Consider the following 26,309-nt stretch of genomic DNA (forward strand, 5'->3'; position numbering starts at 1 on the left):
GTTAAATTGGGTCACATTTTACCAGAGTTACAGCCCTTGATTTAACAAAATAATAATTTGACAATTTCATGAGTGTGTTTTCCTTCTGAAATCAACTCCTCTCACAATTTGTGGAGGAATTTCACCAAATTTGCCAAAAGGCCTTGTTATATGTCGGTAGTACGCATATTGTTATTTTGTTCAATTCGGTTGCATTTTACCAGAGTTGTGGCCCTTGATTAACAACCTTGTACTTTCACAGTTTCATGAAGGTGTGCTTACCTTCTGACATCAACTCCTCTGATAATTTTTGGCGCAATTTTTCTCAAAGCTTGGCAAAAGGTCTTGTTGTATGACAGTAATACGCATATTGACATTTAATTTTGTTTGTGAAAATTTGACCAGAGTTTTTGACCCTTGATTAAATAACTTGTACTTTAATAATTTCATGAGCGTGTACGTTCTTCCGAGATCAACTCCTCTCATAATTTGTGGAGGAATTTCACCCAACTTGGCAAAAGGCTTTATTATATGACCGTTATACGCATATTGAAATTTCGTTTAATTTGGGCAAATTTTACCAGAGTTATGCCCTTGATTATTAACAAACTTTGGCAATTTCATCAAGCGGTGCTTGCTTTCTGAAATCAACTTCCCTCGCAATTTTTATTATCCCCCGCTGGCCGAAGGGGGATTATGTCGTGGCGATGTCCGTCCCGGGAAGGGTACTCACCTTCTGAAATCATCTCCTCTCAGAATTTTTTGAAGAAATTTCACGAAACTTGACAGGATTCTTTGTTATATGTCGGCAAAGCGCATATTGTAATTTTGTTCAGTTCGGTTGCATTTTAAGCCAGTATCTCACTGGGCTGCGACAAATTGCGAACATCATTCGCGAGAGAGTTTCAAAAGTGTCTTGAAACATTCGCGGGGCTTCGCAGTTTCCTCACATGAGTCGCAAAGTGTCCCTCCTTCATCGCTGAAATTTTGAACATGTTCAGAAAAATTAGTGCGACCAAAATTTCTCTCAAAATAACCGCAAATGCGTCGCTGGTATCGCAAAGCCGTCACAAACCCTTCTCAAGTCCGTTTCCATGAGACAGGAAGTGCGAGTGTGTCTCACTGGGCTGCGACTAGTTGGCGACACAACAATCGCGATAAAATATGCGAATATCAATTCAGTGTGATTCCAAGTGAAAATTTGCATATTTTATCGCAATTGTTGTGTCGCAGGTTGTCGCAGCCCAGTGAGATACTACCCTTACCAGAGTTATGGCCTAGTTGCCAGCAGGGGATATTGTGCTCTCTGAGCATGCTTGTTTATTTATATGATCATTTGTATCAGTGGCGGTGTAGTATTAAAATATTTGAGACAGTGGCAGCAAAATGTTATTACGTATTTGACAGTCAACAATTTAAAAAAAAAAAAAAAAAAAAGGTCATTAGCGTGGTCAAAACGATCGTAGTTCTTGCAATTTCTACTCGAGCCATGCCAAATTTTCCATACCGTTTTATAATTCGGATTCTTTGGATCCCAACTCCTGTGCTATAATGGCGCTCCACTGTACTTTTAAATATCTTTTTGGTTTGTTTGTTTGATATTTGACTTGCCTTCTGCCTTCCATCTGCCTTCATCTTAGTTCTGCCTCACAGCTGTTTCTCTCATTCTGATTTCCCATGCTGTTCTCTATACAGAGATAGCCCAAGCAAATGCTGTGTAATCATGATGCAGCACAAGCTTAGACTCACAACCATTCAGAGGGAAATCTCTCTGTAAAGGGAACACTCTCACTATTGCGTTGTAACTCTTACTTTGTGTCTTCTCTCCCTAAATGTTAACAGTGTTCGTCTCTCCTCTCTTTCCCCACTTTTTTCTTGTCTGTTTGTCTAATCCCCCAACCCACCCACCCCCACCCTTGTGTGTGGTGTCTTTGTCTTGTCACACCCCCTCCTCCTCCCTTTCCAATTTTATGTCTGGTGCTTGTCTCTTGCTTTTACCCTCTTGTGGCTGTGTCCCTTCTTTTTTCCCCCCTTTCTCTATGACTCTTTTTTTTTTTCTACCCACTTCTCTGTTTGTGCTGCTTCTGCCCGTATTACCATTTCCCCTCTTCCACTATGTATGTTTCTCGTGTGTGTGTGTGCGCGTGCGTGCAATCTTGTTTCCCTTCTTCTTTCTATTTCTCTTTTGCTAGTTTTTATGTCCACACCCTCATTATCCTCACATTTTCTACCTCAAATCCCAGCAGCTGAACCAGGTAGTGGAACATGGGCATGTCATCTATAATGTGGACAGTGCCCAGGTCCTCCCTGCTCCTGTCGACTTGAAACCAGGTCAGTCCCTTCCTTGCTGTTCCTTTTCACCCCTCACATGCATGACCATTCATCTTGCAAATAGCCAGACACCTTGCACTTCCTTTCCTAATTTTCTTTTTTGCTGACCCAATGATTGTCCCTATATATTTTATATACATATTTTATATAATAAGAATAAGATGGGCGGCACGGTGGTGTAGTGGTTGGCGCTGTCGCCTCACAGCAAGAAGGTCCGGGTTCGAGCCCCGTGGTCGGCGAGGGCCTTTCTGTGCGGAGTTTGCATGTTCTCCCCGTGTCCGCGTGGGTTTCCTCCGGGTGCTCCGGTTTCCCCCACAGTCCAAAGACATGCAGGTTAGGTTAACTGGTGACTCTAAATTGACCGTAGGTGTGAATGTGAGTGTGAATGGTTGTCTGTGTCTATGTGTCAGCCCTGTGATGACCTGGCGACTTGTCCAGGGTGTACCCCGCCTTTCGCCCGTAGTCAGCTGGGATAGGCTCCAGCTTGCCTGCGACCCTGTAGAAGGATAAAGCGGCTAGAGATAATGAGATGAGATGAGAATAAGATGCTGATTCCCCCCCCCCCCCCCCATTTTGACTCTTGACGCTTTTGTTTTTGACTAGCAGTGTCTCTTCTGTGATTTTTTTTTTTTTTTTTTTACCTCTCTCTATCTATGCTGGCTACAGATGACAAGCCAAAGCTTGAAAGTGTTGTACTAAAGTCTTCTTCACCTGGACTGCGCCCTGTGGAGCCTCCCGGGCAAAGGCGAGAGCCCAGCAGCCCTGCCCCTGACCCACATCCCCCAGAGAAATCAGAGCTTCCACCCTCAATCCCAGAAGTGGCCCAGTGTGTAATTGCAGCAGCCCCGGTTCCCACTCTCAGCCCCTCTAAGCCCATCTCAGCAGTGGATGCAGCAGAAAAGCCCACCCCTCCAGCAGAGTCCAGTCCTGCACAAGCTGTCACACCAGAGCCAGATAAACCAGAGCCTGAGCAAGTGCCACCAGAGGTGCCAGCTTCTGCAGCACAGGCTCTGAAAGCAGTCAATGGGCTGGTTGAAACAGAAACCACTCCTCCTCCTCCTCCTCCTCTTCATGATGACTCCGATTTTCTGCCCCCGTCTCAGTCATCCACAGAGCCCAGTACTGTCCCAGAGACCTACAGTTTGGATGTGAAGGCTGCAAGTCCTCCAGTTTCGGAAACTGTTTCATCAGGCACTATGACTCCTTCCCTGCCCACCGCCATCGCTGCTGCTGCTGCCACCGCTGCTGTTATTGCTGTTCCCACACCACCTCCAGGTCTCACTCATCCAGGCCAGACCCCTGTAGAGGCAAGTCCAGCCCAGACAGCCTCGCCTGGGCCAGAGCTCAGAGATGCTGGAAAAGAGGCAGAGGTTGCCCTGGAAGAGAAAGTGGAGTCCACATTACAATCCAACCTTAGACAAAATTCAAGTCAAGGTACATACCAAATACCTCAGACTTTGTAATAGGATGTTAGCGTAAAGGTTTGTGGAGTGTGTGTTTTTATTTTTTACGTTTCTGCAGTTACATCTAGTGTACCAAAGACCTGGAAAAAGCCAAAAGAGGAAGCTGTCGTGGAGCAGACCCAGTGTCCTGATAGAGAGGTGAGTGGAGGACACCTTGTTGGCCCTGCATTAAGTTTTTATTGGACAAATTAATTGTATAATTTTATTGACTAAATTAAAGGAGTACTCCAATGTTCTCCAATATGTTAGTGTCTTCTGTCTAATTTTAAGATTCGGATATGTGTAGGTAGTGGAGCAGATAGCTGGTAAAATATTTCACTTGGTGAGCAAAGCACCAAATTTTGCATGAAACTTTGTCTGCATGTACCTGACCAAAAATCATCGTTGGCCACTCAAGTTTCCACCATTTTCAAGATGGCTGCCATGATTTTCAAAATGGTGTCATTTTTACAGTTTTCGCCTACTAGTTTTATTATTATATGTACCATTTTTAATTTGAATTCTTTTCTTTTGCTAATATCTACCTCAATATGACTCCCCATAGCCATAATATACTAAGTAACTTTAAAAACGCACAATGGAATTCAACACGATATCACTTTAGATCCATGCATATATTTGAAATTTATATTGTATGTAATGCACACACATCTTGAAACATCGATAAAGGACATTTATTGTCAAACTCAAGAATTAATTCACAATAAAAAAATTCAAAGTGACAGTTGGTCTATGTTCGGACCGTCATGCTGGAGATTCTGGGTCTGTGTCGTCCAGGGGTCTCAGCAGCAGTGACTGAGGGTGTCAGGAATCTGTCACGGAGGTGAGCTAGCCTGATGTGCTGATCCTGAACTGGCGTCGTGACTCGAGGCTGACCAGGGCGTGGACGATCCCTGGTGCTCCCTGTCTGTCTGTAACGCTGACTCAAACGGGAAATGGTCGAATGATGAACACCGAAGTGCCGGGCGACCTCTGTCTGTGTACTTCCGGCACGCAACATCCCGATGGCCTGTTCACGTTGATTTTGGCTTAGGCGTGGCATCTTCAATAATGACAATTTTCCCATCATTTCCCCCGGGTATTTATAGGCAAGATTGTGTGTGTACAGTGTATGCAAAATTTGTTTGAAAATTAAAGCCTGTCCATGTCATTGACTACCCGAGTCATATTGTACGTTATTGAGTACAACTCCCTTAAATTCTGATTTGAGCACAGATTTGGAACTTATTCGGGCGGAACGAAGTTATTTTTCCATTGTGATATATTTCTTTTCTTCTTGAGATAAACTCAGCACGAATTCAGCAAGTTTTATCAATGTGCGTTTTTAAAGTTGCTTAGTGTAGTTATTTTGTACAAAACTAACGTGAATACGCACTGCGCATGCGCAAGACATTCCAGAAATAGACTTTTTTTTTTAATTTTTATAAATAGCCATTTACACTAAGACTCAGCGGATCTAATCATCTGAGCAGTTACAGCTACAGAGAGCAGTGCAAGACAGTCCTGATTTAAAGCATTTACAGTTGCCAGAACAGTTTATTCTACATCCACACTTGACCAGTTCCTGACATGATGCTGTTATAGGTGCTACTGACGTCCAATACGGCACCCAAACCCCATCATTTTTTGTCCAACCCCAACTTGATGGTGATGGTAAGTCCTGCGTTTTACAAAGTGACTGACCCCATGTGTGTCCAGCCTGTAGAATTGATCTTCTGATGTGTTCGACTAGGGCAGCTCTGGATGGTGGGATGTTGTTATAAGGCCGTTGTTTGCGGGCAAAAAGATCAAGACGAGTCTCATTAACTTTCGTTGAAATGCTTGACCGATCGTACATGATGACGACAAATTCCTCAATGACATCAACGTCTTGCTCTGTCAAAGAGTCACATGGTTTGCTTAGACTATGGAACGTTTCTGTGGCGTTGTCACACACATTCCAGGCCTGCCATGCTGTCTTTTTCCCTTTTCCAGCAAACGCGGAAACAGTATCACAACCCGTGAATGCATGGAAAAAAGGCAATGCCTTTGATCTTGGACCCAGGTTGGCTACAGTGGTATGAATTGGTAACCATCTCATATCTTTCCCTTTTCCGAATGTTATCCATAACTGTTCTAAACCCAAATCATCAAACACAGACACACCAATTACACAGGGATGTGATTTTTCCGCGAATTCGCGGAATTCCGCTTTTTTCACCTCAAAACTTGAAAAAAAAAAATGTTTCCGATTTTTCCCTCAAATCCACATTCGTATCCTATTCGTTCCGACTTTGTTTGAAAGATGGCAGTCTCGGATTTGCATCTTTATGCCTCGATCACGGAGGCTGCCATCTTTCAACTCTTTGTTTGAAGCGAGCGCGTTCATTGGTTGTTACAGAGCGATGGGCCAATCACGTACCTCGTTTCATCTCATTGACGTAATTACGTCATTTACACAATTACGTCATTGAGATGAAACGAGGTACGTGATTGGCCCATCGCTCTGTAACAACCAATGAACGCGCTTGTTAGCTGTACGTAAGCTCGCTTCAAACAAAGAGTTGAAAGATGGCAGCCTCCGTGATCGAGCGTAAAGATGCAAATCGAGTTAAAGAAATCGACAGAATAGTGAAAAACAAGTTCCGCTGGGAATGGTTGGAGAAGGAGGTTGCTACAGACGTTGGACATAAGACTGTGAGACATTTGTTCAGCGATTTCGTTCTTTGGGGAGAGGGCAGAGGTCTCTGGCTGTCAAGTTTGGGGATACTGGGACCTCCTCTGCCCGAGCTACGAGCGTCCAAAGTCGGGCTGGAGCCCGGGATAGAAACGAAACCTAAGCGGAGCGCCGCGGCTCGCCTCGGGGCGAATGACGTCCCAAGGCGCGGGGCTAGCGGGCCCTGCTCGCGCTGGTTCTTTTGGGGGGGGGTGTGAGTGTGAGTCAGTGAGTGAGTGTGTGTGTCAGAGTTGCATGTTGACCATTAAATTGGCTTGAATTTGTTAATCATGACAAGTTTTTTTTCTTGTGTGTTTTGCTTGCCATTTTAGTACAATTTTTAAGTCAGAAAACCCCAAAACCCAGGAGCTTCGGGGGGCTTCCCCCCTTGTCCCCCCACCAGGGCGCTGCCCTGGACCAGCTGGGGGCCTGCGGCCCCCAGACCCCCGCCTAAAATTTTCAGATAATTTCACCAGCCCCAAATCACATCCCTGATTACAACAACATGTGTGTTGGAGGAAACGATATTGACGGAGTTACAACCACTAATCGCTGCATGCTTTGCATGCAGAAACATCCTAGTATCGGCCTCTTCGTGAGTACAGGGTGTCAATTCGGATACGACATCACGACCTGTATATACGGGGCGGATCGTAATGTATTTGGGAGACTTTGTATCAATAATGAACAAAGCTTACACTGAACCCCATGCCGAGTTTAACGGCAGTAAATTGCACCATTGTGCCCTGGTAGTGTTTGCAATTTACTCTTTTGAGAATATAAAACAACAGTTTCTTAGTTGCCCTTTTGAATCAAACTTTTATCATGCTCCTGGACAGTTTTGATCCAGGTTGAATTATTTTGAAAGAATAGTCATTATAACTTCACTCACATAATAACCAAAGCCTTCTACATTAAAATTGTGAAAATCCAGCCAAAAAAACGACCACGATAAAGATGTATGTCCATATTTCGGAAATTTGGTTGTTGAAAATGATGCCATTTTGAAAACTGCGGCGGCCATCTTTAAAATGGCGGAAATCGCGATGGCCAACGATTGTTTTGGAAACAGTATGGGTTTGATCTACATGTGTGCCAATTTTCATGCTTTGCTCACCAAGTGAAATATTCTGGTGAAAATTTCATGTTAGCCGCTACACTAAAGTGTTACACACCATGGCAGCGCTGTTCTCTGCATTCAAGTATTGCCAGAAGTGGCTTTTTGTTTTTATCTGTCTACTCACTTTCTCCCACCTTTTGGTTTTAATTTCTATAAATTATTATCTATAGCATTTCTTTAATTAGCTTTATGTTGTATTGTGAACATAAACTCCAGAGCAATACAGAGAAAATAACTTATTATTTGGGCAGAAAGAAAGGCGCTTTTGTGTTTGTTCAGCAATGTTGACTACGCTGGCTGCTCAAAACCACAAATCCGTCCTTTCAGAAATGACTTGAATGTGCAATTAACTTTTAGCGACTCATGGAAATGCTTTACGAAAAAAGAAACAAAAAACTTTCACATCTATTTAAACTTCCCCCACAACTGCCCTTTGACGTTCATTAGTATAGAGTTTGTAGTAAACAAGTTTTCTGCTCGTCTCCCAGAACTGGGTTAGTTAGGTGGTGGGGTTTGTGGTGTGTTGTTGGAGAAGGTTGGGTTTTTCTGCAGATGCTGTTGGTAGAGACTGGGTTGAAAACGCTGGAGTACTCCTTTAATTAACTATGTTTTTAGATAAATGCTATCCCTCAACTCAAATGGAGATGTGGAACCAGGCTTTAGACTAGAACTTGGTCATCCCAGATGGTTTTATTCCAATACAGGTAATCTTAGTTTGCCTGTGTGTGTGTTAGGATAAGCTGGAGCCAGCTGTAGAAGCTACAGTGGAGAATTCCAGCCCGTTGCCTGTGGCTGTGGAATATCGGGCTTCAGCAGAAACACCAGGAGAAGAGAACGGAGAGCAGGAAACGGAGCCGCTGAAGAACGGACCCGAGCACAGCTCTGAGGCTGAAAGCAGTGATGGAGTCCTCACAGCTGCACTCGAGGAGTCCAACAGCAACACAATTCAGAGTGAGGCCCACTTCTTCTGAAATGGTGCACTGAAGAATTATTTTTTTTCCCCCTACTTTTCACCTCTGCTTTTGCTCACTTCTTTCCTCAGAGCCGGAGCTGAAGAACGGGAAGAGGCAATACAATCGAGACTTTCTGTTGGGCTTTCAGTTCATGCCAGCCTGTGTGCAGAAGCCAGAGGGTCTTCCACCCATATCTGATGTGGTACTGGACAAGGTAAACCTCCTTAGACACGGGCTTTATTGAAACTTCAAAACTGTATCGTGAAGGTGTTTTGACAGATTGTTCCTTAACTCCCTGCTTTTACAGATAAACCAAAATAAGCTGCCCCTGCGGCCGGACCCACGGGGGCTCATTTCCAGAGGTCCAGACTTCACCCCAGCCTTTGCAGACTTTAGTAGGCTGATTCCTGCAGGGAGAGGAGCACCGGTGAGTTTCTACTTCTTCCTCCTCTCCCTTTTTTCCTTGCAAAAATGAGCGTGTTGTGTTGACCGTGAGAAATGTTAGTGATGAGTACATCTAAGTAATCAAGTGCTTGGTATATGGTAACCTAACTGATTGGCAAGATACCACCCAGAATTTGCAAATTGATTTTTTTTAACCCTCTAGACACCATAGCGGCCGCTGCTAGCCTGTCAGAGTTTTCCTGTAGCGGGGCTTTTTTTTTTTAAGACCTATCTGCTAATAGTATAAGCTTTATTCATGAGATAATACTGTGTGCTTGTGGATAGATCACCATACCTTTATTTTGAAAAAGGAAACAGGGTGTGTTGCCATTGACGTTTCTGAACTAATTTGTTAGTTTCATTTTGCTGCTGACTGACCAGCTGAAGACTTGGAGTCTCTGGGAGTTATAGCTAGCTATCGGAAACTCCCGCTTCTGTTCTCACTGGATGAAACAGTATTTCTGTGCCATAAATCCTCCAGACTGGACCTGGTTGTGGAAATGAGGTCTAGGGTGTGCGTAAAACTGTGTATTTTAATATTTGTAATATATAATAAATTGTAATATAATATCCCTCATCAAAAAAATTCCCGTGCAGGGACTGGCCAAGGATGGCTCACGTGACATAAAATAGTTCCATCACTGATTAAGCAATGTACAACCCCGATTCCAAAAAAAGTTGGGACAAAGTACAAATTGTAAATAAAAACGGAATGCAATGATGTGGAAGTTTCAAAATTCCTTATTTTATTCAGAATAGAACATAGATGACATATCAAATGTTTAAACTGAGAAAATGTATCATTTAAAGAGAAAAATTAGGTGATTTTAAATTTCATGACAACAACACATCTCAAAAAAGTTGGGACAAGGCCATGTTTCCCACTGTGAGACATCCCCTTTTCTCTTTACAACAGTCTGTAAACGTCTGGGGACTGAGGAGACAAGTTGCTCAAGTTTAGGGATAGGAATGTTAACCCATTCTTGTCTAATGTAGGATTCTAGTTGCTCAACTGTCTTAGGTCTTTTTTGTCGTATCTTCCGTTTTATGATGCGCCAAATGTTTTCTATGGGTGAAAGATCTGGACTGCAGGCTGGCCAGTTCAGTACCCGGACCCTTCTTCTACGCAGCCATGATGCTGTAATTGATGCAGTATGTGGTTTGGCATTGTCATGTTGGAAAATGCAAGGTCTTCCCTGAAAGAGACGTCGTCTGGATGGGAGCATATGTTGCTCTAGAACCTGGATATACCTTTCAGCATTGATGGTGTCTTTCCAGATGTGTAAGCTGCCCATGCCACACGCACTAATGCAACCCCATACCATCAGAGATGCAGGCTTCTGAACTGAGCGCTGATGATAACTTGGGTCGTCCTTCTCCTCTTTAGTCCGAATGACACGGCGTCCCTGATTTCCATAAAGAACTTCACATTTTGATTCGTCTGGCCACAGAACAGTTTTCCACTTTGCCACAGTCCATTTTAAATGAGCCTTGGCCCAGAGAAGACGTCTGCGCTTCTGGATCATGTTTAGATACGGCTGCTTCTTTGAACTATAGAGTTTTAGTTGGCAACGGCGGATGGCACGGTGAATTGTGTTCACAGATAATGTTCTCTGGAAATATTCCTGAGCCCATTTTGTGATTTCCAATACAGAAGCATGCCTGTATGTGATGCAGTGCCGTCTAAGGGCCCGAAGATCACGGGCACCCAGTATGGTTTTCCGGCCTTGACCCTTACGCACAGAGATTCTTCCAGATTCTCTGAATCTTTCGATGATATTATGCACTGTAGATGATATGTTCAAACTCTTTGCAATTTTACACTGTCGAACTCCTTTCTGATATTGCTCCACCATTTGTCGGCGCAGAATTAGGGGGATTGGTGATCCTCTTCCCATCTTTACTTCTGAGAGCCGCTGCCACTCCAAGATGCTCTTTTTATACCCAGTCATGTTAATGACCTATTGCCAATTGACCTAATGAGTTGCAATTTGGTCCTCCAGCTGTTCCTTTTTTGTACCTTTAACTTTTCCAGCCTCTTATTGCCCCTGTCCCAACTTTTTTGAGATGTGTTGCTGTCATGAAATTTCAAAATGTCTCACTTTCGACATTTGATATGTTGTCTATGTTCTATTGTGAATACAATATCAGTTTTTGAGATTTGTAAATTATTGCATTCCGTTTTTATTTACAATTTGTACTTTGTCCCAACTTTTTTGGAATCGGGATTGTATCTCGTGATGTCAAAAAAAATAAATAAATAATCATATATATAGTATATAGTGTGAGTCAGTCATGGTATATTCTGGATTTATTCTATCCATATTCACTGCATATGAGCAATCATGCACTCTGATTGGCTACTCTACTACTCCAATGTCCACTCATATATCATGACTAGAGAGGAAAAAAAAGGTGGAGTGTGTTGCTGAACCAACTGAGGACGAAATAAAAACTCTACTCAAAAATAAAATGCACAAAAATACAAAACTAGCAACAAAATATGGAATAAAAGTATTTAATGATCATATCTCTTTTTTTCAAAAATTATCGCATTTTTTCACAAAATGCTACTGTCATTTCGCTGGTTTGTTCACATTCTAAGTGGAAATTATTTTGTCAGATGTTCTGTATAAAGTTTTTATTTATCGAATTTGCAAAAAATGCAAACAAAAATGCTCCGTGCCTAGGACGGCAGCCGCTGAAAGCGTGTCTGTAAACAATCCTGAATTTTCCCAGTATTACCAGGATTTGAACGGTCAAGCGAAGATCACGACATAGCACATTTTGATCACGTGGTTGCAAGTCATCTATAGTTTGCTCGATGAAGTAATGGTGACTGTGCTATGCCATAGACATACATTATAATCATAACCTGCTACAAAACTTTTTCCCATTTTTATATTTTGGGTCACGGCACGGTGGTGTAGTGGTTAGTGCTGTCGCCTCACAGCAAGAAGGTCCGGGTTCGAGCCCCGTGGCCGGTGAGGGCCTTTCTGTGTGGAGTTTGCATGTTCTCCCCGTGTCCACGTGGGTTTCCTCCGGGTGCTCCGGTTTCCCCCACAGTCCAAAGACATGCAGGTTAGGTTAACTGGTGACTCTAAATTGACCGTAGGTGTGAATGGTTGTCTGTGTCTATGTGTCAGCCCTGCGATGACCTGGCGACTTGTCCAGGGTGTACCCCGCCTTTCGCCCGTAGTCAGCTGGGATAGGCTCCAGCTTGCCTGCGACCCTGTAGAACAGGATAAAGCGGCTACAGATAATGAGATGAGATGCGACTTTTCTGAAGATAAGACGCTTCTACCGACCATCGAGTACTCCGATATCGCGTTCTATCTGGTTTGGCAGATTTGGTGGGTCGACAAATCTCAAATGAAGGCTTATAAGTCCATGGAAGCCAATAACTTCTTTGTCTCTGAATGGGTAAATACCTTATTAATGAAACCAGTCAACGATGACAAAGCAGTTGTACTTGCAAGGGTAAGTTAGGGCTGCTTTTGCATTTAGTTTACTTCTGTGTGTAAACCAAGTGCGAAATTTTGACAAGTCTCTAGCTTTATGGCTCACAAATCACATCTCCATTTATTTCAAGTACAATTTTGCTGGCGCTCCTAGAAGCAAAATGGTAATACACGTGTTAAAATGATAGCAACGACCGAGTGAACCACGACAAGAGGGCGCTCATTTTATAGCAAAATTCTAGCAACACGAAATAAAATTATCGAGAGAGCTTCTGAATCTCACCTGAGATAAAATGATCACTGCAAACACGAGCTGTTTTGGTTTTAGCCTCGGTTAGATCAGCCCTGCCGACGTTGTTCAGCCGTGCTCGTCTCCTCTTTCCGAATCACAGATGGAATTCTAAAAAAAATCGGAACGTGCCACGGTCACGAGTGCTGTTATGACCACAACCATATACAGCACAAAGATATGGCATAGATAAAAGAACGTTTGTGGAAAAACAGAGAGTTGCGCACGCATGACTGTGCTTGGTATGGAATGTCGCTTGACCCCGCATTTGTATGTCCACCAACATGGCCGACATCCGGGGTTCTATTTTGCTTTGACGTCACTTGCAAGTCAAGGATACATCATGAGAAAAGCTAGTGTAAAAATAGTGGTGAGCAGCCCAAACAGTGCCTAGTGTGCCAATATTTTAGGTGGTGTTTACATTAGACCGTATCAGCGGATCATCAGATTAACGTTTTTAAAACGATTCGCGTGTACACAGCAACGCCAATACACGGATACGCTAATCACATGACTAATTAGACGGCACGTAAGTTGAAATGTGTCAGTGCGGCTCAGCGCTTCCTCCTCAGCAGCTGCACTCCAAATCACTCTGCCCTGAACAGCGAGTGCCCTCTGGAGGGTGCGCACTCCGGCCCTGCGCAGCTCACAGAGCACGCGAGTGAAGCGCACGAGCAGTGATTCGGGACTGAGCCGCTGTGTGTGAGATCCCAGTGCATATCGGGCATGCGCAAGTCACTCACCACTTGCAAGTGGAAGGATGGCAAGCCTAAAGACAATCATAACTACACAATGGGCAGTATTTGCATCTTACCATGAACAACATTAAGAATGGCAAAGCATTATATTCATACTTTTATACTCATCTCATTATCTCTAGCCGCTTTATCCTGTTCTGCAGGGTCGCAGGCAAGCTGGAGCCTATCCCAGCTGACTACGGGCGAAAGGCGGGGTACACCCTGGACAAGTCGCCAGGTCATCACAGGGCTGACACATAGACACAGACAACCATTCACACTCACATTCACACCTACGGTCAATTTAGAGTCACCAGTTAACCTAACCTGCATGTCTTTGGACTGTGGGGGAAACCGGAGCACCCGGAGGAAACCCACGCGGACATGGGGAGAACATGCAAACTCCACACAGAAAGGCCCTCGCCGGCCCCGGGGCTCGAACCCAGGACCTTCTTGCTGTGAGGCGACAGCACTAACCACTACACCACCGTGCCGCCCTACTTTTATACTCTTTAATGAAAAACAAAAAGGTGATACAAGGCGGAAACAATAGCAGGAAGTGAAGTCCGCGCCGTTTTTCAGCAGTCGCGTCACATGACCAACGTGGCATGAACAACGCCAGCGAATCAGGAAGGTGGATGTCACCGTGACGTTGTCCAATGACGACGTCAGCTAGAGCTCAGCACTGTGTTTCCTCGTATCTCAATGTTTACACAGCACCGGACCAGATATGAACTGGGTTGAATACGTGGGCCCTGGCGGATTCAAACTGTTCCGCCTGTGGAGTCGTTTCCCGGCGTTTTAATGTGAACGGACAGTGCATCCGCAACGAAAACAAGACGGATACGGTCTAATGTAAACACCACCTTAGTCTTGTTGAATGTAGAATGTTGAGTGTAAATTTTATTAGACACCGTTAAAATAGTTAAAATTAGCATTACACTACGCTGTCAGTAAATTCTGTCCGCGCTACAGCCAAATTGGTAATGCTCCCAGGCAGTTATTTTCAGTTGTTTAAATTAAAAAAAAAAGGTTCCTGTCTACTCGAATTAAAAAGTTACGTTACAAACACACCAATTTGAAATGGAAGTTAACAATGTGGTTCTTTTTGCTGAGCGGCAAGGCTTATGTAATATATCAGCCATGTTGAGTGGTACTCACTGCTCCATTCATATTTTAAGCAGTGGTCTGTCTCTACTCATTCGGTCTCTGCTGTCACTTAGCAAGCTGACTTAAAGGCATGCCTGCCACACAACCCTTATTGTTCTATTAGGCCTGGAGTGCAGTATATACAATATAGAAAGACAGCAGACTGTCTTGCAGTATTTCCAGTACTTATGACGCCATTACATTTTATTTGTTTTTTCCTAAAAAGAGACCTCTTGTTATTAACGAATGCCATGCATGTATCAGACGGTTAACATATTTTATTTTAAATGAAGTCATCAGTTACTTAATAATAATTTTTGTACGTGTTTCTTCAAGTACTAGACCACAATGGATTCTTCTTCTTTTGGCTGCTCCCGATTAGGGGTCACCACAACGGATCTTTCGTCTCCATTGCTCCCTGTCTTCAGCATCCTTTTCTCTCCCAGACCTACCACTTTCATGTCCTCTCTCACCACATCCATGTATCTCCTCTTTGGCCTTCCTCGTTTTCATTTGCCTGGCAGCTCCATCCTCAACATTCTCCTTCCCACATGCTCTGCATCTCTTCTCAGGATGTGCCCATACCATCTCAGTCTCATCTCTCTTAGCTTCATTCCCAAGCTCTCCACATGTACTGTCCCTCTGATGTGCTTGTTCTTTATCCTGTCCAACCTCCCATCGCAAACCTTAACATCCTCAACTCCGCCACCTCCAACTCTACCTCCTGTCTCTTCGTTAAAGTGCCATTCCACCATTGGATGTATTTTTTTGGCATAAAATACAATATATTTTATGACAACATGACTAGACAGAGAAATCTTTTAGCTTCAAAATGATATATCGAACATAATTTTTTGACAACGACAAGTATATTAATTTTGCAACCAAAGTCACCTACCCTTTTAATTTCCGCGCGGCAGTGAAACATGATGTCATCGGCAGGCTCCCCTTCTTGGACGTGGCACAGATTATCAGCAATGGCGGACAGAACGCGATTGTCAGCTTCGGAAAAGAAGCGAAGGAAAATAGCAAGTGATGCCCAAAGGAGACAGTCGATGGTGAATATCGGCACAGCAATCGACAAGTGGAAATCGCGTTCTATCCGCCATTGCTGATAATCTGTGCCACGTCACACGTGACGTGGTACACAAAAAGGGGAACCTGCCGATGACATCACGTTTCACTACCACGCGGAAATTAAAAGGGTAGGTGACTTTGGTCGCAAAATTAATATACTTGTCGTTGTCAAAAAATTATGTTTGATATATCATTTTGAAGCTAAAAGATTTCTCTGTCTAGTCATGTCATAAAATATATTGTATTTTACGCCAAAGAATACATCCAATGGTGGAATGGCACTTTAAGGGTACGGTCTCCAATCCATACATCACAGCTGGTCTCACTACTGTCTTATACATCTTACCTTTCACTTTTGCTGGGACTTTCCGATCACAAATGACTCCCGAAATCCTTCTCCGACTGCTCCACCCTGCCTGCACTCTCTTTCTCACCTCACTATCGCAGCCCTCATTTTCCTGCACAGTTGACCCCAGGTACTTGAATTCACCAACTTTCTTTGCGTCTACTCCTTGCATCTTCACTACGCTCTCATCGCCATTCTCATTGATACACATGTATTTTGTTTTAGACCACAATGGGTTGCCGCTCGCTAATACACAGAATATTTTATGCTTAGCCATAATTGCCATACGTGTCCTTTTAGCTACTGAATGTAAGTCTGAGACGGCCTCCTCCCCGCAAGATCATCATGAACGTGTCTGTGAACGATGAGGTACAGCTGAAGAAGGCTGAGAATGCCTGGAAGCCTGGCATGAAGAGAGAAAACACCACAGAGGACCCCGAGACCCAGAAAACTCAGGTTGGTGCATTAACTACACAGGGTGGTGCATTACTCTGCATTTGCTCCACTTGGAATAAGTAATCTGATGAATGCAGATATTGCCTTGGATGCAGTCATGTCATGTTTTCCGTGTGTGTGTGTTCTTCAGGAGCTTTTCCGGAAGGTGCGCAGTATTCTTAACAAACTAACGCCACAGATGTTTAGTCAGCTGCTGAAGCAAGTGACAGACCTCACCATCGACACAGAGGAGCGCCTTAAAGGGGTCATCGACCTGGTTTTTGAGAAAGCCATTGATGAGCCCAGCTTCTCTGTGGCGTATGGCAATATGTGTAGCTGTCTGGCTACGGTAAGTAACATGTTACACCACTTTATTGCTGCTGCTATTTTGTGTGCTACCAACCACTCCAGTGCAGTTTGTGGTTCAGTTACAATTAATGTCTGCGAATAAGGCGTGCTGAAACTGTAAATTAGACTGGAGTTTTATTCCAGAGTTTGGTTTCTTGTGCATTTAACCTTAGTTGTGATAACTATGAATGTATTATTATTAGTAGTAGTAGGAGTAGTAGCAGCATTAATTTTATTATTATTGATTGATTTTTTTTTTTTTTTTGTCTAGTTAAAAGTGCCCATGGCAGACAAGCCCACTAGCACTGTGAATTTCCGAAAGCTGCTGCTAAACCGCTGTCAGAAAGAGTTTGAGAAGGACAAAGTGAACGACGATGTCTTTGAAAAGAAACAGCGGGAACTGGAAGCAGCTGCTTCAGTAAGCGCAGTTCCTCTCAAGAGGCTTTCTTTCCATTTTTTTCAATTTACATATCTCTCAGATTTCAAAAAAGCTGCTGAAATTGCAAATGATGCTTCAAGTAGATAATCTGTTATCAGGCTTGAACTGGTCCCTCTGCAGAATTTGTCTTTGGTATGTGACTTGTGAAATGTTTATTCCTCCAGCACATGGATTGATTTTAATCATGGTAGCCGCGGGGTCTTAAAAGTCTTAAAGTCTTAAATTGCTTTGCCCAAGTCTTAATTTTTTAAACAAAGGTCTTAAATTTACTCATACTATTCTACAATGTGAAAACGTGGGTTTTGCGTAACATCAGTGAATTTCTTGGAGTATGCTCAAAGAAAGAAACAATATTGATACACTTTCGTGCCGGCGCAATCGTCGGAGTCCGTGGTGGAGAGGAGACTCCGTGAATCGCAGCATGGGGAAGTGTCGTTTTAAACAGCAGTGGCTTTCAGATGAAAGATATCGTGATTGGGTGAGGGAGGTTCCTGGAAGTGGCGTTGAAGCAAGATGCTGTGTTTGTCGAAAGACCTTCAAGTTGTCCACTATAGGTCATTTCGCTTTAGAGTCTCACATGAAGAGCTCAAAGCACATTACATCTGCCCTCCACCGCCACCAGCCCATCGCTCAGTTCTGCACGGTTCAATCTCCGAATGCACCTGGAGTTGGCACTAGCACCACTGTCGAACGTCAGCAGCATCAGCCAAGCCCGACATCATCGGCAAGGCTAGCAGCAACACAAGGGCCGAGCAGTGGCATGATTGGTGTCGGTGGAACCCCGACACTTCGGGCAGAGGTGCTCTGGATTTTAAAAACAATTACGGAACACCACTCGTACAGCTCGAATGAGGGCATAAGCGAACTCTTTAAAGGAACAGTCCACCGTACTTCCATAATGAAATATGCTCTTATCTGAATTGAGACGAGCTGCTCCGTACCTCTCCGAGCTTTGCGCGACCTCCCAGTCAGTCAGACGCGCTGTCACTCCTGTTAGCAATGTAGCTAGGCTCAGCATGGCCAATGGTATTTTTTGGGGCTGTAGTTAGATGCGACCAAACTCTTCCGCGTTTTTCCTGTTTACATAGGTTTATATGACCAGTGATATGAAACAAGTTCAGTTACACAAATTGAAACGTAGCGATTTTCTATGCTATGGAAAGTCCGCACTATAACGACAGGCGTACTAACACCTTCTGCGCGCTTCGGCAGCGCATTGATATCTGAGCTCCGTATCAATGCGCTGCCGAAGCGTGCAGAAGGTGTTAGTACGCCTGTCATTATAGTGCGGACTTTCCATAGCATAGAAAATCGCTACGTTTCAATTTGTGTAACTGAACTTGTTTCATATCACTGGTCATATAAACCTATGTAAACAGGAAAAACGCGGAAGAGTTTGGTCGCATCTAACTACAGCCCCAAAAAATACCATTGGCCATACTGAGCCTAGCTACATTGCTAACAGGAGTGACAGCGCGTCTGACTGCGTCTGACTGACTGGGAGGTCGCGCAAAGCTCGGAGAGGTACGGAGCAGCTCGTCTCAATTCAGATAAGAGCATATTTCATTATGGACGTATGGTGAACTGTTCCTTTAAGGCTATGTTCCCAGACTCGGAAGTCGCTACAACATTCTCCTGTGGAAAAAACAAAACGTCTTACATAACAAAATTCGGTCTTGCTTGTCTTGAATGTGAAGATTCGACAAGCAATACACTTAATGACTTAAGTATATAAAAGTATTTTTACTTGAAACATTTGTCATTATTGGGAATTTGATCTAGTGTTCTACGACCGCATAATGGGTGCGATGTAGGTCTTAATTCTCATTTAAGTGGTCTTAAAAAGGTCTTAAAAAAGTCTTAAATTTATGGTGGTCAAACCTGGGGAAACCCTGTTAATGAAGTGGCTCAAATTTTATTTTATTTTTGACTCTGATTTACCACTCAGGCCAGTGAGCGCGAGCGGCTACAGGAGGAGCTTGAGGAGGCTAAGGACAAAGCCCGCAGAAGGTCCATCGGTAACATCAAGTTTATAGGGGAGCTGTTTAAGCTGCGAATGTTGACTGAGGCCATTATGCATGACTGCGTGGTGAAACTGTTGAAGAACCATGACGAGGAAAGTCTCGAGTGCCTCTGCAGACTCCTCACGACCATCGGCAAAGATCTGGACTTCGAGAAGGCCAAGGTAGAACAAAGAGAGCCAGATTTTTCGAAGATTTTCATTGTTTGAGGTTGTTACAGTTGCTGTCGTGCAAGAGTTATGCACTACTAGTGCATCTAAAAAAATTAGAATACCATGAAAAAGTTCCTTTTTTCATAATTTAATTCAAAAAGGTAAATTTTCATATATTCTATATTAATTACATGTAAAGTGAAATATTTAAAGCCTTTTTTGTTTTAATTTTGATTATTATGGCTTATAGCTCATGAAAATCAGAAATCCAGTATCTCAAATTATTAGAATATTCCCTAAGATCAATCAAAAAAGGATTTACAATACAGAAATGTCCAACTTCTGAAAAGTATATTCATTTATACACTCAATACTTGGTTGGGGCTCCTTTATCATGAATTACTGTATCAATGCGGTGTGGCATGGAGGTGATCAGTCTGTGGCACTGCTGAGGTGTTATTGAAGCCCAGGTTGCTTTGATAGTGGCCTTCAGCGTATCTGTATTTTTGGGCCGGGTGTTTCTCATCTTCCTCTTGACAATACCCCATAGATTCTCTATGGGGTTCAGGTCAGGCAAGTTGGCTGGCCAATCAAACACAGTAATATCATGGTCAGCAAACCATTTGGTAGTAGTTTTGGCAGTGTGGGTAGGTGCTAAGTCCTGCTGGAAAAGGAAATCAGCATCTCCAAAAAGCTCGTCAGCAGATGGAAGCATGAAGTGCTCTAAAATCTCCTGGTAGATGGCTGTGTTGACTTTGGACTTGATAAAATACAGTGGACCAACACCAGCAGATGACATGGCACCCCAAATCATCACAGACTGTGGAAACTTCACACTGGGCTTCAAACACCTTGGATTCTGTGCCTCTCCACTCTTCCTCCAGACTCTAGAACCGTGATTTCTAAATTAAATGCAAAATGTACTTTCATCTGAAAAGAGGACTTTGGACCACTGAGCAACAGTCCATTTCTTTCTCTCCTTAGCCCAGATAAGACACTTCTGACATTGTCTCTGGCTCAGGAGTAGCTTGATATTAGGAATGCGAAAGTTGTATCCCCTTTCTTGAAGATGTCTGTTCGTGATGGGTCTAGATACACTGACACCAGCCTCAGTCCACTCCTTGTGAAGCTCTCCCAAGTTCTTGAATCAACTTTTCTTGACAATCCTCTCAAGACTGCGGCCATCCCTGTTGCTTGTGCACCTTTTCCAGCCACCCTTTTCAGCAATGACCTTTTGTGGCTTACCCTCCTTGTGGAGGGCATCAGTGATCATCTTCTGGACAACAGTCAAGTCAGCAGTCTTCCCCATGATTGTGGTTGTGTGTACTGAACTAGACCGAGAGATACACTGTGTTCATACTGTTTTACTCAAACTCGAAATGAAAAATTCTAATATTTTGAGATTTTTTTTTGTACTGTATGCCAAACTGATTAAAATAGAAAAATGCTTGAAACGTTTTAGTTTATGTGTAATGAGTCTATTATAATGTATAACATTTTCACTTTCTTAAATAACTGACGGAAAATATTGAACTTTTTCACAATATTCTAATTTTTTGAGATGCACTAATGTGCCATTCGGATTATGGATCGAGTCCACTTTTTGGTGTAATTCTGGCAGTTATGAATTAATCATGATTCTTTTTGATAATTGTGTATTTTACATCAAATCAAAGTCCTTCCCACGCCATGTGGCGCATAGGGCGGTGCCGATCTCCGTTTCCGTAGCCCTCGGCCTCTCGCCTATTACATAGCTAGGGTTACAGTGGGGGGCTCGGCCTCTGGTAACCGCGAGAGTTTGGTTATTTTGCATACCTGATTTTATTTGTTCTTATGCAAGATTTGAAATAATAGCTTTTCCCAGGTTTAAGCATTTCCAATATCATGACCACATTACTGCTGTGTCTCCAGATAGTTTACAGTTTGAAAAGAGCTATACATAAATTGTGTGTGTGTGGGGGGACCACACATGGTAAATGTAGAAGAAAATAGTCATGTTTGGTACAGTTAGCATGCTGTACCATTGTCCATGTATGAGCTAGGATTTAGCAGCAGTAGTAATAAAGTTTGTGTGTGGTTTAGTGAACTTGTTGGGTTTTAACTTGGTGACATGAAACCTTTACAAAACAGTGTGTTACACAAGCAGCACTTCATTTTTGGCTGAATCCCAATCCCCCTCCCCCCTTTACTCCTACCACTTGGCCCTACCCCTCCGTTTTGTGCACTGCTGCGTAGGATAGGGCAGTTCTTTTGGGAATTAAAGGGTAGTGGTCATCTATCCCTCCAAATGGAGCATTTTCAGATCCAGACTACAAACAGAGTGGTAGAATAAAGCTCCCAGAATACTTTGCAAACTGAGGCAGTGTAACATGGATCATGGCTGTCGGTGTGGGGAAAGAAGCCCAGAAGTGTTTTTTTGCAAATAATCATGCAACATTATTTTATTTATTCTCATCTCATCTCATTATCTCTAGCCGCTTTATCCTGTTCTACAGGGTCGCAGGCAAGCTGGAGCCTATCCCAGCTGACTACGGGTGAAAGGCGGGGTACACCCTGGACAAGTCGCCAGGTCATCACAGGGCTGACACATAAACACAGACTCACATTCACACCTACGGTCAATTTAGAGTCACCAGTTAACCTAACCTGCATGTCTTTGGACTGTGGGGGAAACCGGAGCACCCGGAGGAAACCCACACGGACACGGGGAGAACATGCAAACTCCGCACAGAAAGGCCCTCGCCGGCCACGGGGCTCGAACCCGGACCTTCTTGCTGTGAGGCGACAGCGCTAACCACTACACCACCGTGCCGCCATTTTATTTATTTATTTTTAAAAAATAAACTGCAATATCTTAGTTTAATGTAGTCATATGTACTTGGACCCGTTATAACAGGCATTTCAGAAAAAAAATCGCTATCCACAATGTCAATATAACTCTGTGTGAAGTATGGGATGGGGCCTTGAACCGACTGTGTTAAATGAGCACTTTCTTATGGTTTATAGACCAGTCTAAAGAGGTTTGGAGAACTTGCCATAGCTGTATTACTCAAAGTCTGTCTCCTGCTGTTTAATGTTGGAACTAGCTGTGCCAAGTGTAAGTGATGATAATGTAAATGACTCCATAACTCTGCTGAGCTGCTTTTGAAAACTTGCATGCGTCTGGAAGCTGTATTCTCATAAGACCTGTAAATGGCTTCTACTGACCATGATTTCCCAAAAAATTTAACTGAGGACTTTACTGGAACTCCAGAGTAGCGACAAAACACCTTATATAAAACACTGTCAGCAGGATATAGGTGTTGGAGCACTACTGTTGTCTGATCTCCTCCTCTTTCCATTAGCCACGAATGGATCAGTACTTTAACCAGATGGAAAAAATAGTGAAGGAGAGGAAAACTTCATCACGCATTCGCTTCATGCTCCAGGACGTAATTGACCTCCGCCTGGTTAGTGAATTTGTCCATTTGTGTGCTTATGTTTAACAGCAGTACATATGAAAATGATTAGAAATAACTAGATATGCATGGTGTTTCTTGTTTCAGCACAATTGGGTATCGCGGAGAGCCGATCTGGGGCCCAAGACCATTGAGCAGATCCACAAGGAGGCCAAAATCGAGGAGCAGGAAGAACAGAGGAAAGTTCATCAACAGCTGCTATCCAAGGACAAGAGGAGACCAGGTCAGAGAGGGCATATGCGCTATAGGCTAATCCTCTTTACAGCTTAGTCCCCTTTCTCTGTGATATGTTATATAGCACTTCAATGCACCCGCTGTGTCTAATGGTGTCTATTGTTCTTTTTTTTTTTTCTGTTTATTATACAGTAATTCCAAGAGAGGAGACCTGGAACACTGTGCCTGTGCCTAAGAACAGTAGAACGATAGACCCCAACAAGATCCCCAAAATCACCAAGGTAGTGACTGTGTGTGGAGGGACATGATTTTGGCTGCCTTACTGAGTGGAAGGCAGCGTTTTAAATGATGCTTGAACATCTTTACTCAACACTCAAAGCTCTAGATATAGATTAACAAAAACATTTCCATCACAGATACATTACTCAAGACAGTATTTGTTTTGTCAAACAGGCCCAAGAGCTCCACCTGCTGGTGAAAGGTGTTTTTTTTTTTGGCTTAATTGACTGGTGCATATACCCTTGAGAGTTGTTTGAAAATAAACTTCAAATAGCCTTGAGTGTTTATGGGTTTTTAGAGCCATAGGAGGACTTTCGATCTGCGTATCAAAAAAGAAGGCAGTAAATAGCAATGAGTGATGGTGAAAACGCTGTGACAGCTTTTGAGGAAGACTGCAGTGTCGCATCATCTATTTATGTGAAGGCATGTCCTGAATAAACTGTTGACATAATGTAGAAAGGTTTTTGTTACTTGATTTGAGGCTTTTGAAGTTCACTCGGACTTTCTTGAAAGTGGAGTTCCAGTCCAGTCATCCATTATCTGTAGCTGCTTATCCTGTTCTACAGGGTCGCAGGCAAGCTGGAGCCTATCCCAGCTGACTATGGGCGAGAGGCGGGGTACACCCTGGTCATCACAGGGCTGAGACATAGACACAAGCAACCATTCAGACCTACGGTCAATTTAGAGCCACCAATTAGCCTAACCTGCATGTCTTTGGACTGTGGGGGAAACCGGAGCACCTGGAGGAAACCCATGCAGACACGGGGAGAACATGCAAACTCCACACAGAAAGGCCCTTGCCGGCTGCTGGGCTCGAACCCAGAACCTTCTTGCCGTGAAGTGACAGTGCTCACCACTGTGCCGCCCTGGAGTTCCAGTCCCTAAATGTTTAATAATAAGCTGTTATGTTGACATTGACTTAAAAGAAAAAGGTAGCTATAACCTCATCTCATCTCATCTCATTATCTCTAGCCGCTTTATCCTGTTCTACAGGGTCGCAGGCAAGCTGGAGCCTATCCCAGCTGACTGTGGGCGAAAGGCGGGGTACACCCTGGACAAGTCGCCAGGTCATCACAGGGCTGACACATAGACACAACCATTCACACTCACATTCACACCTACGGTCAATTTAGAGTCACCAGTTAACCTAACCTGCATGTCTTTGGACTGTGGGGGAAACCGGAGCACCCGGAGGAAACCCACGCGGACATGGGGAGAACATGCAAACTCCGCACAGAAAGGCCCTCGCCGGCCACGGGGCTCGAACCCAGAACCTTCTTGCTGTGAGGCGACAGCGCTAACCACTACACCACCGTGCCGCCTAGCTCTAACCTATTGACAAAAATATATATATATATATATATATATATATATATTTATTTGCTGAGTAGTGGAGACCTGATGATTTAACCTTGTTGCGTGTTTATAATTGCTGCTGTTTATTTAAATAAATACTAGGGTTATAAATATATTACAGACCACTTGTCTTTTAAAAAAATGAACGTTTTTGCTTTCCTGTGGATAATTTAGTCAAATTAATTCGGGATTACACAGCATTTCTTTGTGTTAAAATAAATGTGTTTGAGAAGAAGGTATCAGTCATGCAGAGTCATGCTGCTGCAAGGTTCCTCTTTCACATGAAGTGGGGGCCCGTTCGTTTCAGTTTCAAAAGGGGCACTATGAAAGATTGAGAAGAATGTTCAAAAGGATGCATAAATCGGGCACCTTGCATATATAGTAAACCTGATTTAACTACGCTGTGTGTGTGTGTGTGTGTGTGTGTGTGTGTGTGTGTAGTCAACAATAGATGATAAGATTCAGTTGGGACCGTTGGGACGAGCGCAGCTCAACTGGATGAAGGGCAGCAGTGGAGGAGCTGGAGCCAAGGCCAGTGAATCAGGTTAGACGTGAATGCATTATACCAGGGGTTTTCAAAGTGTGGGAGATTCAGCCCCCCCTCAGAGAGCAAATAAACAACAGCGTCTCCCCCCCCCCCCCCCTTACAATTTTTGTTGTTGCTATATTTAAATGTTCCATTCGTATTTAAAAAAAAAAATGGTTGTTGTACACATTTTTTTTCTTTTACACATTTTAAACATCTGTGCTTTTTTAAAACATCTTTTTTACACATTTTAAACATCTGTGCTTTTTTAAAACATCTTTTTTACACATTTTAAACATCTGTGCTTTTTTAAAACATCTTTTTTACACATTTTAAACATCTGTGCTTTTTTAAAACATCTTTTTTACACATTTTAAACATCTGTGCTTTTTTAAAACATCTCTTTTTTTACACATTTTAAACATCTGTGCTTTTTTAAAACATCTTGTTTTACACATTTTAAACATCTCATAGCATCGTTAGCTAGCACCTCTTGGCAGACAACGCACTGTGGCAGTGGAGCATCTTCAGATCCAGTCCATGAAAATCCAAACTTTAAATAATCGTGGTCATACTTCCTTCTTTTTTTTGCTTGGCGCAAACTCTGTCTCCTCACTCACTGTAGCTTTAGGTACTAAAAATCGATCCATTTTGTCTCTGGCAAAGGCTAGCTGAAGTTCGCTAAATGTCCGCAATAGTAACTTATTCTGGTTTATTTTTCCTCATGTTGCGCCCCCTAGGGGAGGCGCGCCCCACACTTTGAAAAGCCCTGCATTATACAAGAGTCTGTGTCCTTTCCTGGTTCTGTCGTTTGTTTTGTGAAAAATAAATAGCGAGTTATGATTATAAGTGGTGTTCTCGCAGATGTCTTGCGCCCCAGCAGCCTGAACCGTTACTCGCCGCTTCAGCCCTCCGTTCCAGCCTCTGCCTCCACTCCATCTGCCTCCCCTGACTTTGACTCAAGAGGAGGCCTGAGCAGGTATTGTGCAACACTTTTTAAGATCCATTGTCAGCTAATGTAGGCTGTGACGTCCTGATTGAAAGCTGTCCATCTATTTTAATGGTGATTTAAAAATG

At 43.3% G+C, this 26,309-nt stretch overlaps 1 protein-coding gene across 7 annotated transcripts in view; it reads left to right on the forward strand.

Annotated features, from left to right (window-relative positions):
• The window catches only part of eif4g3b (eukaryotic translation initiation factor 4 gamma, 3b), a 123,177-nt gene that overhangs the window by 83,374 nt on the left and 13,494 nt on the right, over window positions 1-26,309 (forward strand). For 6 of the 7 annotated variants that reach the window (XM_060938257.1, XM_060938260.1, XM_060938261.1 and 3 more), the window contains 15 exons: window positions 2,223-2,310; window positions 2,977-3,744; window positions 3,832-3,911; window positions 8,323-8,539; window positions 8,631-8,755; window positions 8,849-8,968; window positions 16,345-16,500; window positions 16,631-16,828; window positions 17,099-17,245; window positions 19,215-19,451; window positions 22,784-22,888; window positions 22,985-23,120; window positions 23,264-23,352; window positions 25,148-25,250; window positions 26,097-26,211. In XM_060938257.1, the coding sequence (XP_060794240.1) occupies window positions 2,223-2,310; window positions 2,977-3,744; window positions 3,832-3,911; window positions 8,323-8,539; window positions 8,631-8,755; window positions 8,849-8,968; window positions 16,345-16,500; window positions 16,631-16,828; window positions 17,099-17,245; window positions 19,215-19,451; window positions 22,784-22,888; window positions 22,985-23,120; window positions 23,264-23,352; window positions 25,148-25,250; window positions 26,097-26,211 (2,684 nt within the window). The remainder of the gene's footprint in view (window positions 1-2,222; window positions 2,311-2,976; window positions 3,745-3,831; window positions 3,912-8,322; window positions 8,540-8,630; window positions 8,756-8,848; window positions 8,969-16,344; window positions 16,501-16,630; window positions 16,829-17,098; window positions 17,246-19,214; window positions 19,452-22,783; window positions 22,889-22,984; window positions 23,121-23,263; window positions 23,353-25,147; window positions 25,251-26,096; window positions 26,212-26,309) is intronic. The other variant, XM_060938258.1, reaches the window with a different exon arrangement.

Source organism: Neoarius graeffei, chromosome 13, assembly GCF_027579695.1.
Source record: "Neoarius graeffei isolate fNeoGra1 chromosome 13, fNeoGra1.pri, whole genome shotgun sequence".
In the NCBI taxonomy this organism is placed as follows: Eukaryota; Metazoa; Chordata; class Actinopteri; order Siluriformes; family Ariidae; genus Neoarius; species Neoarius graeffei.